Here is a 12,417-nt window from a genome sequence, read left to right as displayed (position 1 = left end):
AATTTCTAAGAGGAAATAATTTTAAAGGGAGAGAGACAAAGAGAGACTGAGAAAGGGAGGAAGGTCACAGGAGCAGATGTGAAGGTCATTTTCAGTGAGTGCTTGCCTTGTGGTCCTGAGGTCGGATAAGTCTTCCTTTAGGTGAGAAACAATTACTGCCATGTTTTCAGACCTATGCAAGCTACACTACACAAGCCACAACTGCCCTCATCCTAAACTCTGGGGAAAAAATATGTCCTTTATTCGTGTGTGTGTGTGTGTGTGTGTGTGTGTGTGTGTGTGTATTTATTTGTATACATATGTAAATATATATATTAAAAATTAGATCTTTGGATTTTTGAAAGTTTCTTTTCTTCAATCAGGAAACAACTAAGTTTTCACCTGACTGATACTCACCTCCACTCCTATAGGCTGAGCAACTACAGAGAGAACCTCGAAGAACACGTTAACAGCCCCTTCCCCTAAATTCCTTGAGGCCTGGTCGGCTCTGCTGCCTTGCAACAAGGCCAGGAGACTTCACGTGATATGACAGAAAAGCAATATTTATTAAAGACTCTGGAGCTAGGAAGTTTATAGTTAAATTGGAATTTATCAAATGTTGATCTGCCCTGCGTGTAAGGGGTGGGATTGAAGAGGCACACAGATGAGAAGCTATGCAAATGAGACACAGGCCCAGCCTGTGCTGGACGCCAAGGTGGCGTCTTTGAGAAAGACAGCTTTGCTTTCCGTCCAGGGTTCCTGAGATGTGGAAGGTTAGGGCTGCCTGTGTTGGATTCCCCCCCCCCCATGTTAGAAACACAAGCCAACAAAAAAAGACGTGTATGTGAGAGAGAGGGAGAGACAGAGACAGAGAGACACAGAGAGACAAAGACAGAGATTGAGACACAGAGAGACAGAGACAGACAGAGAGACACAGAGAGAGAGAGAAAGGGAGAGACAGAGACTGAGACACAGAGAGAGACAGAGACAGAGAGACACAGAGGCAGCACTTGAGTTCCTGGGTCTAGTTATCCCACCCAAGCATAACTTCTCTTTTCTCCAGTTACGTGACCCTCTGAGTCCTTCTCCTTCTTTCTTTCTTTTTTTTTTTTGTTCTTAAGTGTGTGGGAGTTGGGCATCTGACACGAGGAATCAAGCAATTCTGATGAACAGAAAACTGGAAGCCACATATACCTGGGTTTGGAACCAGGCTCTTTCACTGACTACATTTACCAGCTAAGTGGCCTTGAGGAAGGCTACGTGCTAAGTAGCACGTATCTGTGCTTCGTATTTATTACCAACACAACTCAGGTTACCGCAGCTCCCCTTCGCTCTTCCGTAGGGTTCTGAGGACAAGCTAGAGGCCGAGGGCAGTGCCTGACTTCTGCGGCTCCTCCGTCTGCCCCCTCCGCTGCTGGGTGGACATAACTCACGAATGGAAGGAAGTTAGAAAGCTGTGGGCCCTGACCTCTTCCTGCTGGCTTTTCACAAGTGAAATTTACCTGCTCATTGGCAGGGGTGATCCAACCCTCTTTATATTGTCAATGTAACCTTCAGCTAGCGTAATGAATGCACTTCAGAATTTTTCTTATGTTACTGCTGGATAAAGAAATGACCCAGAACTGCTTTTTATGGTAGTTAGAGGGAACAGACTCTAGCATGTCCTAAGTTAGTTTTGCTGAACCGATTGTAAATAAAAACACACATACAGGCTGACCTGGTGCTTCCCCTCTCATTTTCTTTCAAATCTCTTTGATGCAAAGGTGCAAAGGCAGCTGGTGTTATTTATAGGCAACGTTGCTGCAGAGACAATACAGGGTTATGGCCAAGAGTCAAACTGGGCCCCTGGTTGGCCTCTCCATCCTCATGTCCTGGGCCATCCAATGAGAACGCGGTCCTGCACCTTCTGCTTAATTACCGGCGAGGATTCGCCGAGACAAGGGAAAACTAGGAGAGGGACCGGCCTATGCTAAGCGCTCCGTAAGGTGCATACATTACGACTGTGATTATCATTTAGATAATAATTAATAATAGAATCAGTTAGAAATAGATTACAGATTGGCATACATACACTAATATGTATAAAATAGATAAATAATAAGAACCTGCTGTAAAAAAAATTAAATCAAAAACAAACAAACAAACAAAAACAAGACCTAGCCACAAGCCTCATAACTACTGTAAATCTAAAGCAGTGAGAGTGTAAGTGACATTTGGAGACATCTATAATCACCGGAGTGTGAAATGAAAATATCTGTGATCTCTATACTCAATATTATGTAATAACCTGTAAGGGAAAAGAATGTGAAAAAATATATATACATGTATAACCGAATCGCTGTGCTGTATACCTGAAGCCTACATGATATTGTAAATCAACTACATTTCAATAAAAATTTTTTTAAAAAAGAAAAAACATATAATACCTCCTGTCTCAAATCTTTGTCTTGGGAGCACCTTCAAGGATGCATGCCTAAAATGTGTACTGAGTAAATCTTGTATTATATCACAAGATCATCCTCAAAGAATACTTAAGTTTACCCTTACCTTTTTAAAAATTATGTGTCTTTCTCAGCTGAAGTTCAATGCACGTAATAAAGCCTCAGCAAAAACTGAACATTTGTTGAGAGTTCATTGCTGCAGCATCTACTGCGACAGGTGTACCCCAGCAGCACTTACAAGTTCAAGTACTCAGTGAGTCAGAGTTTCCTTTCACTAACACACAAGGTTAGAAACAGGTCATGCACTGAGTCAAACATCGCTTGCTCTCAGCTTGTAATTCAAAATCTGACCTTTGCTGAGAATGTTCTTATGTAGCACCACAATCATTTCCATCATTACTCAATATGAAGGGAGATTCGGAATAATTTCTTTGTATTTCAGAGCCCAACTGTTCTGGGACTACATCCATAAAAGCTGTTTAAAGTAGGTTGAAGATAAGCAATTAATGACTATTTCTAACTTTCATTAAATCTCAATTCCCAGAAACATAAATGACATTTATTGCCCAGATGTAATGTTAGTATTTTTTTGAGATAAAACTTGAAAAACAAACAGCCAGGAAAAAGAAAAAGTAAATCATAGGAAGAACCATAAATAAAAAAGAAACCTTTAATGATGGGTTTTTTTTTTTTTTTTGCTCCTGTCTAACTTTGTGGAGAGTTTGCCATCTAGTGGGAATTCTCAACCAATGCACCCTTACTGCCGCTGCTCAAAATGTTGAGACCTATAGACGTTTTTCTTGTTGAGACCTATAGACATTTTTCTTGTTGCCGTTGTTTCAACAATCTGTCCAGGAAGATTTTATGCAAAGTGTTATAAATATTGTTTGCGTTCAGTTAAGCTGTAGGAGCTGATGTCTGTATCTGTACCATTTCTACTCCATAAGCAAGAGTGCTATCTGCTTGTTCTAGATACTGTTCCAATTTTACAAACAAGGAAGTATTTTTAGGTGCATTTAACACTGAAATAAACCTGCATAAATTTTCATGTGAGACTTTGAAAACTTTTAGCTCCAAAAACAGAGTCAAAGTTAAAAGAAAAACAAAACACTTTTGTAGCTTTAATTACAGTAGCGTTAGTTACAACAATACTTTCTTCTCTCTGGAGTTCTAATCATGTAAGGACACGTGATAAACATTGGATATGCCTTCAGCTCGCAATTCCTGCTCCATGCCTATTTTATGTTTCATGTGGGTAATGAATTGGTAGTAATAAAGAAAAGATGTATTTGAAGGAGGCAGGCTTGCAAAATTTTGTAACGTTTGCTTTAAGACTCAACATACTTCATCAAAATTTCAAGACAAGCTATATTATGGAATAAGTATTGAATAAGCAAAGGAATATCCAGATGGTAATCTACGTGCTGATTTGCTCTATTTAATAGACATATCAACATCTTTTAAATAAAATCAGATAAGTAGGTGTGATGATAATATTGTTTATATATAAGCAATATTATATATTTATTTATATTATGTTTATACAGATTTATTTATATATTGTTTATGTTTATATTTTTATATGCACAGTGATCTACTTTACCTATGAATACTGATTTCAAGGAGGAAACTCAGAAGGATCATCAATTTGTGAAAGGTTAGAAGGCTAACAAGTTCAACTTTATACTACTGATTGTAAACCAGCCAGCCAATTTCCAAAATTGTGGTACCTAATATGTGTAATTACTAAGCAAAGATGATACCCCGACCCAAATTCAAATATCATACAAATATTAGCTCCTCAAGCCTGACCAGCACTGTACTAGTGAGAAAACCCACGAATACTGTAACTGTTGGAAGATCTATATAACAGAAATCACAAAAACACTGGGATGTACAATGCGTTATAACTTGCAAAACAGCTTGTCTTATTATGAAAGAATATTTTGTCTGTGGAATTCTCATTGTACAAATGTTCCAGTGGATATGGCTTATGAATCTGGAGTGGCGGTGTACATTTTTACTGAGGAATGCTGTTTTGTGCCCATTAGATATTTATAATTCATTTTAATAAAATAACTTCTTTGTTCAAGGGACTTGAATTATTCATGATTTTTCTGAGTTCTTTCCTGTCGGAGCTTCTCACAAAGCAACCCCTGACGTTTGACTTTCTAAATAGCCTAAGTGATTCCAAACCCTCTTTTGCAAAGAGAAACGGATGTTGGAATGGAGGTCAATAAAGAAATGCTTGTTTTCTCCTACACGCTCTCACACTTCAAAAGAGGGGTCCAAGCCACAGACCAAGAAGCTGAATTGTCTCTCTGAATGCTGGATTAGATTGTTGCCTTTTGTTCTTCAGTGGCTCTGCGTCTGCAATGCCAAGCACACGCATGTACGTGCACGCGGGCACACGCATGTACATGCACTCACACACACGCGCGGACGCACCGAAGCCAATGGCCTGCTATCAGCTTTGAGCTTTTGCTAATAAGAAAGATCAGGAACACGAAACTCCAAGACTTTTCTTCCTCACAGGCTGCCCTGAACACCTACCCCACGGTCCCCAATCTGAGGCTTTTCCTCCCATTAGAGATGTGCGATGTAGAAAAACAAAAAATGAATTCCAAGTAATGGGGTTTCTCAATACTGCTGTTGTATAATATATTCACTTCGGTATAGACCTCCTTATGGTTCTGGGTTTGATTTTCTCCTTCATGAAATGAAGGGATTAAAAAAAAAACATTTCTAATGCTCTGGTAGCTTAGAATTTCTATTTTTAAATCACTTTCGTCTGGGCAATCACGCTTTGATATCGGTGTTTTCTTCTTCTGAATTTCTGTTGTTTTGGGGGGACAGTAAATCTCCAAATAGTCTCTTACTTTGAATAAAAAACAATTTTGATGAGGCCTTCTTACCTCATGTCTCCTGTTTGACATGATAAAGTGTATCTATACTGCTGGATGTAATATTTTCAAAGAAACTGAATAAGAGCTGTTAATCATGTAACAGTGACTTCGAATACGGCCAATTCATTCCCCTCCCCCGGTCCCACGCCCCACATCATTCACCCCCCGCCAACCCAGACAATGGCGACCACAGATATTGTTCTGTCCCTTCTCGGACAGGTCTAGGGGTTCCACTCCATTAAGACCCCATCACCCCTGGAAAATCCCCCGTCTCTCAGCTTGCATTTGACATCTCCACCTACTTGTCCAATCAGCTCTCCACCTTCAACTCTCAAACAACATGATTGGTCCTCAGGCCATGATCCGCCTCCCCAAGCATCCTTTATTTTCTCTCACAAAAGTTCTCATAAAATCATGACCACTCACACCATTCTTCTCGAATCCAATAACAAACAATCAGGAAACAATAAATCAGGTGTCAATAGGCATCTGAAGTAAATCCACGTCTCTCTCAGAGTCCAGCTCCTCCCTGCTTTGCCAGGAATTCACTGCTGTGTGTGGACCCGCACACCCAGCTCCCTCTCTGTCCTATCTCTCACCCACTTCTCCTCTGAATGGGCTTTACTCTCCTTATTGGCTCGCTCCCATCCTATCCAAATCTGGACCAGTCCTTGTGGGAAGACACACCGGATCAGGCAGTCGGCGGACATGCACACATTGCAAAGACACCCCTCAGCTCACTGTCTTAAGAATTCTCCCCTCCGCGGCCCTCCTGTGACCAAGGCATCCTCATTTTAACAAACACTTTCCTCCTCCATTGCAGAAAATCAGCCCCCCAGTTTATGTGTATTGTTCATCTGAAGCCATTATGTAACCTCATCTGTTACTAATGAATCATAATTGCTCAAATATTATGTCCCATTCTTTCAAAAGACTACTGAAAATTAGCAATGCATAGCTAATGTTATATCCAAAATACGGCAAAGGAATATAAAAGTTTATATGTGCGCTAATTTTTTATTCTGATCTGAGAACTAGGAAAATAGAAACACAAGTTAATACACAAAACTTCACCTAAACACTCAATAAACGGTAACAGCCCTGTTATACAGATAGTTCTAATCTAATAGTATATCCAACTATTCTCCTAAAAGAAGTCACCATTTCTTCTCTGAAAAATAAGAAGAAAATTTAAGACCGCTAAAATGCAACCACAATTTGAAGGCAGAACTACCAGGCTGAACATGTATAATCACTTACCGATGGGCATATAAATTGTTAAGGTGGAGTCCATACTTCTCTTCAGCAGATAACCCATCCATCAACAAGGAGAAGATGAGAAAATTGCTCTGGCCAAGAGGTTGTGAAACAAGTCTGGATTTCTCTAGCATATATGTATAAATTCTGGCTGGTTAAGGAAAGAAAAGGGATTCTGTCAAATGGCATTATGAGTTTCATTTCCATAAATTGACACAGATTAATCAGAAGAAATAATAATGCAGCTTCTTTCCCAGCACAGAGCTTTTAAAAACAAAATAACAGACTTTATTTTTAGAGAAATTTTTTAAGTCCAGAAAAATTAAGCAGAAAGTACTGAGTTCCAACATACCCTCTCTCTCCCCTCCCTCACACGCTGTTTACACTATTATTAACATCTTGCGCTAGAGTGGTACATATGTTAAGATGAATGAACCAATATTGATACACTATTATTAACTAAAGTCCGTAGTCTACACTGGCATTTGCTCTTGGTGTTGTACAGTTCTATGGGGTTTGAGAAATTTGCATGTCATGTGTGCACCATTACAGTACCATACAGAGTAGTCTGCCCTAAAAATCAGTGAACCACCTACTCACCCCTCCCTCGCCCCCAACCCCTGGTAACCAATGATCTTTCTACTGTCTCCATAGTTTTGCCTTTTCCCGAACGTCATATAGCTGGAATCACACAGTATGTGCCCCTTTCAGATTGGTTTCCTTCACTTAATAATATGTATTTAAAGTTGCTTTTTGGTCTTTTCATGGCTTTATAGCCCATTTTTTATTAGTGAATACTATTGCATTGCATGAATATACTACAGTTTGTTTATCCATTCAGCTATTAAAAAACACCTTGGTTGCTTCCTGTTTTTGCAATTATGAATAAAGCTGCTATAAACATTTATGTCTACATTACGTGCAGATGTGGTTTTCAACTCAGTTGAGTAAATGTCAAGGAATGTGATTCCCAGATCGTATGGCAAGGCTATGATCAGCTTTGTAAGACGCTGCCAAACTATCTTCCAAAGCGGCTGCACCATTTTGCATTCCCATAAGCAATAAATCAGAATTCCTGTTGCTCCAGATCCTTGCCAGCACTTGGTGCTGTTGGTGTTTTGGATTTTAGCCATTCTAACAGGCGTGCAGTGGTATTTCATCCTTGCTTTAATCTGCATTTCCTAGATGACGTATAACGTGGACCATCTTCTCACGTGCTCATTTCCATTTGTCTGTCTTCTTTGGTAAGATGTCCGTGCAGATATTTTGCCCATGTTTAAAACTGAGTTGTTTTCTTACTGTTGAATATTAAGAGTTCTCCATATATTTTAGACAATTTTTTATCAAATACGTCTTTTGCAAATATTTTCTCCCAGCCTATGGCCCATCATTTCATTCTCTTCACAGTGTCTTTCACAGAACAGAAATTTTGAATTTTAATGAAGTTTAGATTATCAATTATTCCTTTCATGGATTGTGCTTTTAGTGTTGTACCTGAAAAGTTATTGCCAGGCTTCCCTGGTGGCGCAGTGGTTAAGAATCCGCCTGCCAATGCAGGGGACAGGGGTTCGAGCCCTGGTCCGGAAAGATCCCACATGCCACGGGGGCAACTAAGCCCGTGCGCCACAACTACGGAGCCTGTGCTCTAGAGCCCGTGAGCCACAACTACTGAGGCGTGAGCCACAACTACTGAAGCCCGCGTGCCTAGAGCCCATGCTCCGCAGCAAGAGAAGCCACCGCAGTGAGAAGCCCGCGCACCACAACAAAAAGTAGCCCCTGCTCGCCCCAACTAGAGAAAGCCCGCGCGCAGCAACGAAGACCCAACGCAGCCAAGAATAAAATAAATAAATTTATTTTTTTTAAAAAAGTCATTGCCAAACCCACAGTCACGTAAAATTTCTCCTCTATTCTCTTTTAAAAGTTTTACAGTTTTGTTTTTACATTTAGATTTATGATCTAACTGAGCTATTTTTCATGATATCTTTGTGCTACATGCGTGGGTTTCTTTGCCTGTGGATGTTCTGTTTTGCCAGCAAAATCAGTGGAAAAGACTATCCTTTATTGAATTGCCTTTGCTCCTTTGTCAATGATTAGTTGACTACGTTTATGTGGGTCTATTTCTGGGCTCTCTATTGGTGTTCCATTGACCTATTTGTCTATTTTTTCACCAGTGCTACTGAATCACTGTCTTGATTACTGTAGCTTTACAGTAAGTCTTAAAGTTGGGTAGGGCCAGTCCTCCAATGTTGTTCTTCTTTTTCAGTGTTGTGCTGGCTCTTCTGGAACTTTTAACTCTCCATACAAACCTCCTGTCGATATCCATAAAGTAACTCAGGGATTTTTATTGGAATTGTACTGAATCTATAGATCAAATTGGGAAGAACGGACATCTTAACAATACTGAGTCTTCATAGCCTTCCTATCCGTTGAACATTGAGTGTCTCACCATTCAGATCTTCTTTGCTTTCTTTCATCAATGTTTTGTAGTTTTCCTTATGAGGATCATGTGCATATGTTGCTAAATTTATACTTAAGTATTTTTGTTTTGGTGCTAATGGAAATGGTGCTGTTTTTAATTTCAAATTCCAGTTGTTCATTGATGATATATAGGAAAGCGATTGACTTTTGTATATTAACCTTATACCCTGAAACTTTGCTACAATCACTAATTAGTTCCAGGAGTTTTTTGTTGTTGTTGCTGTTGATGATGATTCTTCTGGATTTCTAAAATCAGATCAACAAAGACAGCTTGATTTCTTCCTTCCCAATATGTGTACCTTTGTTTTTTCTTTTTCTTATTACATTAGCTAGGATTTCCAGTATGATGTTGAAAGAGAGTGGTGAGAGGGGACATTCTTACCTTGTTCCTGACCCAACGTATACTTTTGTGCACAAATATAATCTGAAACGAGACATGTCCTTGCCTATAACAAAGCCACCAAAATAAGTACTAGAATTTTCTTGATTAATGTCTCAAAATTTGCAGGTACAAATTTTATATACCGAGCAGGTATATGCTCGGGTATATATCAGTAGACATTGATTTTAAATGCTCTGCTGTAGACGTTAGCAAGTATTACTGTCAAACAGCTCAGAAGGTTTTTATCGCTGCACTATTAGGACAAGAGATACAGACAATGGTCTCTCACTGCTGGAAACACTGGAAGAAACTCACTGCAGCAAAGGCAAATACTATGTGAATTCATGAAGATACAATTTAATATACAGAATGGTACTAAGCTTTCAAGACCTAATATACTGGAAGTATAAGAGGGAGCTAAATCGTGGTTTGTAGTGCAGTGGTAGATGATGATGCTGGTCCTTCAACAATAAAGTTTACATTCTAGTCAGGGAGGAAATAAGGAATGTGTCTGTAAGTAATGCAGGTACAACGTGAATAGTGTCCAGTCATCTTCCTGGTTTATTGTGACCTCACACGTATTCGTAGGACTCATATCAAGGATTCACTATTTGCTCCTCTGCCTTTAAACATTACAAAAGAAAATATAACCCACATCGTAAATACATGTTGAAATTTCGTTCATAGTACGTGAGAAATGACGAAAGTATGCAATTTGGGAATCACAATCTCAGTTTTGCTTCAAAGATAGGACTGGAAATTCAGAGTCTAATGTTAATCAGAACTTAGGACCATATATTTGGCATGCTGAAAATCCTACTGTTTCTGGAGTATTCTTTGTATTTGAGCTTAGGTTTATTCTTATCACTATGAATGGTCAGTAAACAGTTCTGTACTTGAATTTTAAATGCAACTGTGAATTACTATAGTTTTCCACTTTGAAGTAAGAACTCATGGTCGATAATTTTGGGGATCAAAAAAATAGCAGTTTTAGGAAGGAAAATCAATTTAATTTTTCCCTCCATTTGAACTGTAAACCAAATTTTGTGTAATGAGTCTACTGTTAATTATTCCAGAGTCCAGCCTCTGAAAGCAAAAAATGTGAGGTCTCCCAATTTGGCTTTTACATAGCAAATCTACTTGAACAAATGGAACCACTATCGCAGTGCTTTATTCCTATAAATTTTTTAAGTGGTCAATTTAGTCAGTCAGAATGGTGATCAGTGCTTAAAAAAAATCTCAAAATTAATAAACCTCATTAAGAAAGGTTGTCTCATTAGACACCTTCTAGAGAAGTTATCAGAAGTGCATAAAGAAAGACTCTTTCAAAATAACCCTTCAATTAGTGGCATTAAAGCCCGAAGGTGATGGCAAAATTAGAATGAGGTGGTGTGGTTTCTTTTCCATTTCTCCATGAGTATTTAATCAGGAGGTAATTTCAAATTGAGGTCTTAATTATTCAATTTTCTTTCCTACTTTTTCCTTCTTAAGCAAAATGCTGAAAACATGTTCCATTTGTTATGGATAATATTAACCCTGAAGTAATTAACTGCTCAAGAGAATATTTCTAAAAATCTGTACACATAGGAAATAAACTGTCATAGCTGTCCCCACTGTTATTTTCTGGTCACCAACTAACGGAGTATCAGGTGAAAATGGAGGGCCAAGTGGTGACCTTCTGACCATCAAGCTTCTATACTCAGAGAAAAGACTGACCTTATGCCCACTTGTTCAAGCCAACACACAAGCTTAATTTAAAGCAGTATTCAGAACTAATCAAATTCCACATCATAGAGTGACTTCAATACCTTTCATCTTTCAAAAACGGTATCATCCTAGTTAGCTCATCTCCAGCAGTGAATAAAATTGCTGTGGATTAGAAGAATTTCTGATCAGTAGGATTTTTTTTAAGAAGTCCATCTTTAAGGAGATTTTAGATGGAAGAAAACCACCAAAAATTCAGAACAACCGAAAGTTCAAATTTCTGTGAGACTCTAATATTCTTCTGAATGGGGAAAATGCAGGCCTTTCTGTTGTGTTTAAAATGAAACTGGAATAATGGAAGGAAAGTGATAGGTTTTGAAGTTAAAAATGTTTCTGACTCATTCATGCAAGTGTCCATGCACAGAAAGTTTCTACGAATTTCTTGATTTCTGAAGACTTGTACATTTTAAAAAATACTTTATGTCAGAAATATTCTTGACTGGAAGTATACCTGTGATCCTCCATCTTTCCAGAAATCTATGTGAGCAGGTCTTCCAAAAAGTTTCGCTACTGAAAAAATATATATGTTTGCAGATTATATGTAACATAATATGCAGTGAAAGGATTTTATAGAGCTATACCCATTTTCGTTCAAGATGAAAGGAGGTGGAAGACATAAACCTCCCTCTCCTTCAAGAAGGTCAAGTGCTCCAGCTGCCCTTCCACTGGCTTCCAGAAACTTCCAGCACCCACTCTCACTCTGCCCACCCAAGTGGTCATCAGTATATGACTAATAAGATCTCTTCCCAGAAACGCCCGGTCCCCGGTCCTGAATCTGATACTGGCATCTACATGTCCCTCTCAACTTCACTTTCCCCATCCGTTAGTGGGGACAAAAAGAAACAAAGATCCCAGGCTTCCCGGATCCCAAGAGGAGGAATCACCATTTAAAGTACCTACTGTGTACCAGGCACTGTGCTAGGTGTTTTTCCAACTTTGCCTCATTTAAATCCTGCTGCAGGCCTTTTCACATTTAAACCCAACTGGCTTATCTCCAAAGCCCAGGCTGCTTGCACTAAAAGATGCTGTTCTTCAAAGGAGATGCAATCAATTAAAGCACGCTGAAATATTCTTTTTAATTTATTTCATTTTTTTCACATAAAAAAAATTATTTTTTAAATTTTCTGACCACACCGCATGGCTTGCGGGATCATACTTCCCCAACCAGGGATCAAACCCAGGCCCTCGGCAGTGAAAGCATTGAGTCCTG

The 12,417-nt window shown here is 39.0% G+C and overlaps 1 protein-coding gene across 1 annotated transcript in view; it reads right to left on the bottom strand.

The window, feature by feature from the left end:
* The window catches only part of MYO16 (myosin XVI), a 427,643-nt gene that overhangs the window by 226,590 nt on the left and 188,636 nt on the right, over positions 1-12,417 (bottom strand). The window contains exon 16 of the mRNA XM_060128880.1: positions 6,587-6,734. Coding sequence (XP_059984863.1) covers positions 6,587-6,734 — 148 coding nt within the window. The remainder of the gene's footprint in view (positions 1-6,586; positions 6,735-12,417) is intronic.

This window comes from Lagenorhynchus albirostris, chromosome 18, assembly GCF_949774975.1.
Source record: "Lagenorhynchus albirostris chromosome 18, mLagAlb1.1, whole genome shotgun sequence".
Taxonomy (NCBI): Eukaryota; Metazoa; Chordata; class Mammalia; order Artiodactyla; family Delphinidae; genus Lagenorhynchus; species Lagenorhynchus albirostris.
This window is presented reverse-complemented; position numbering and strand designations above follow the sequence as displayed.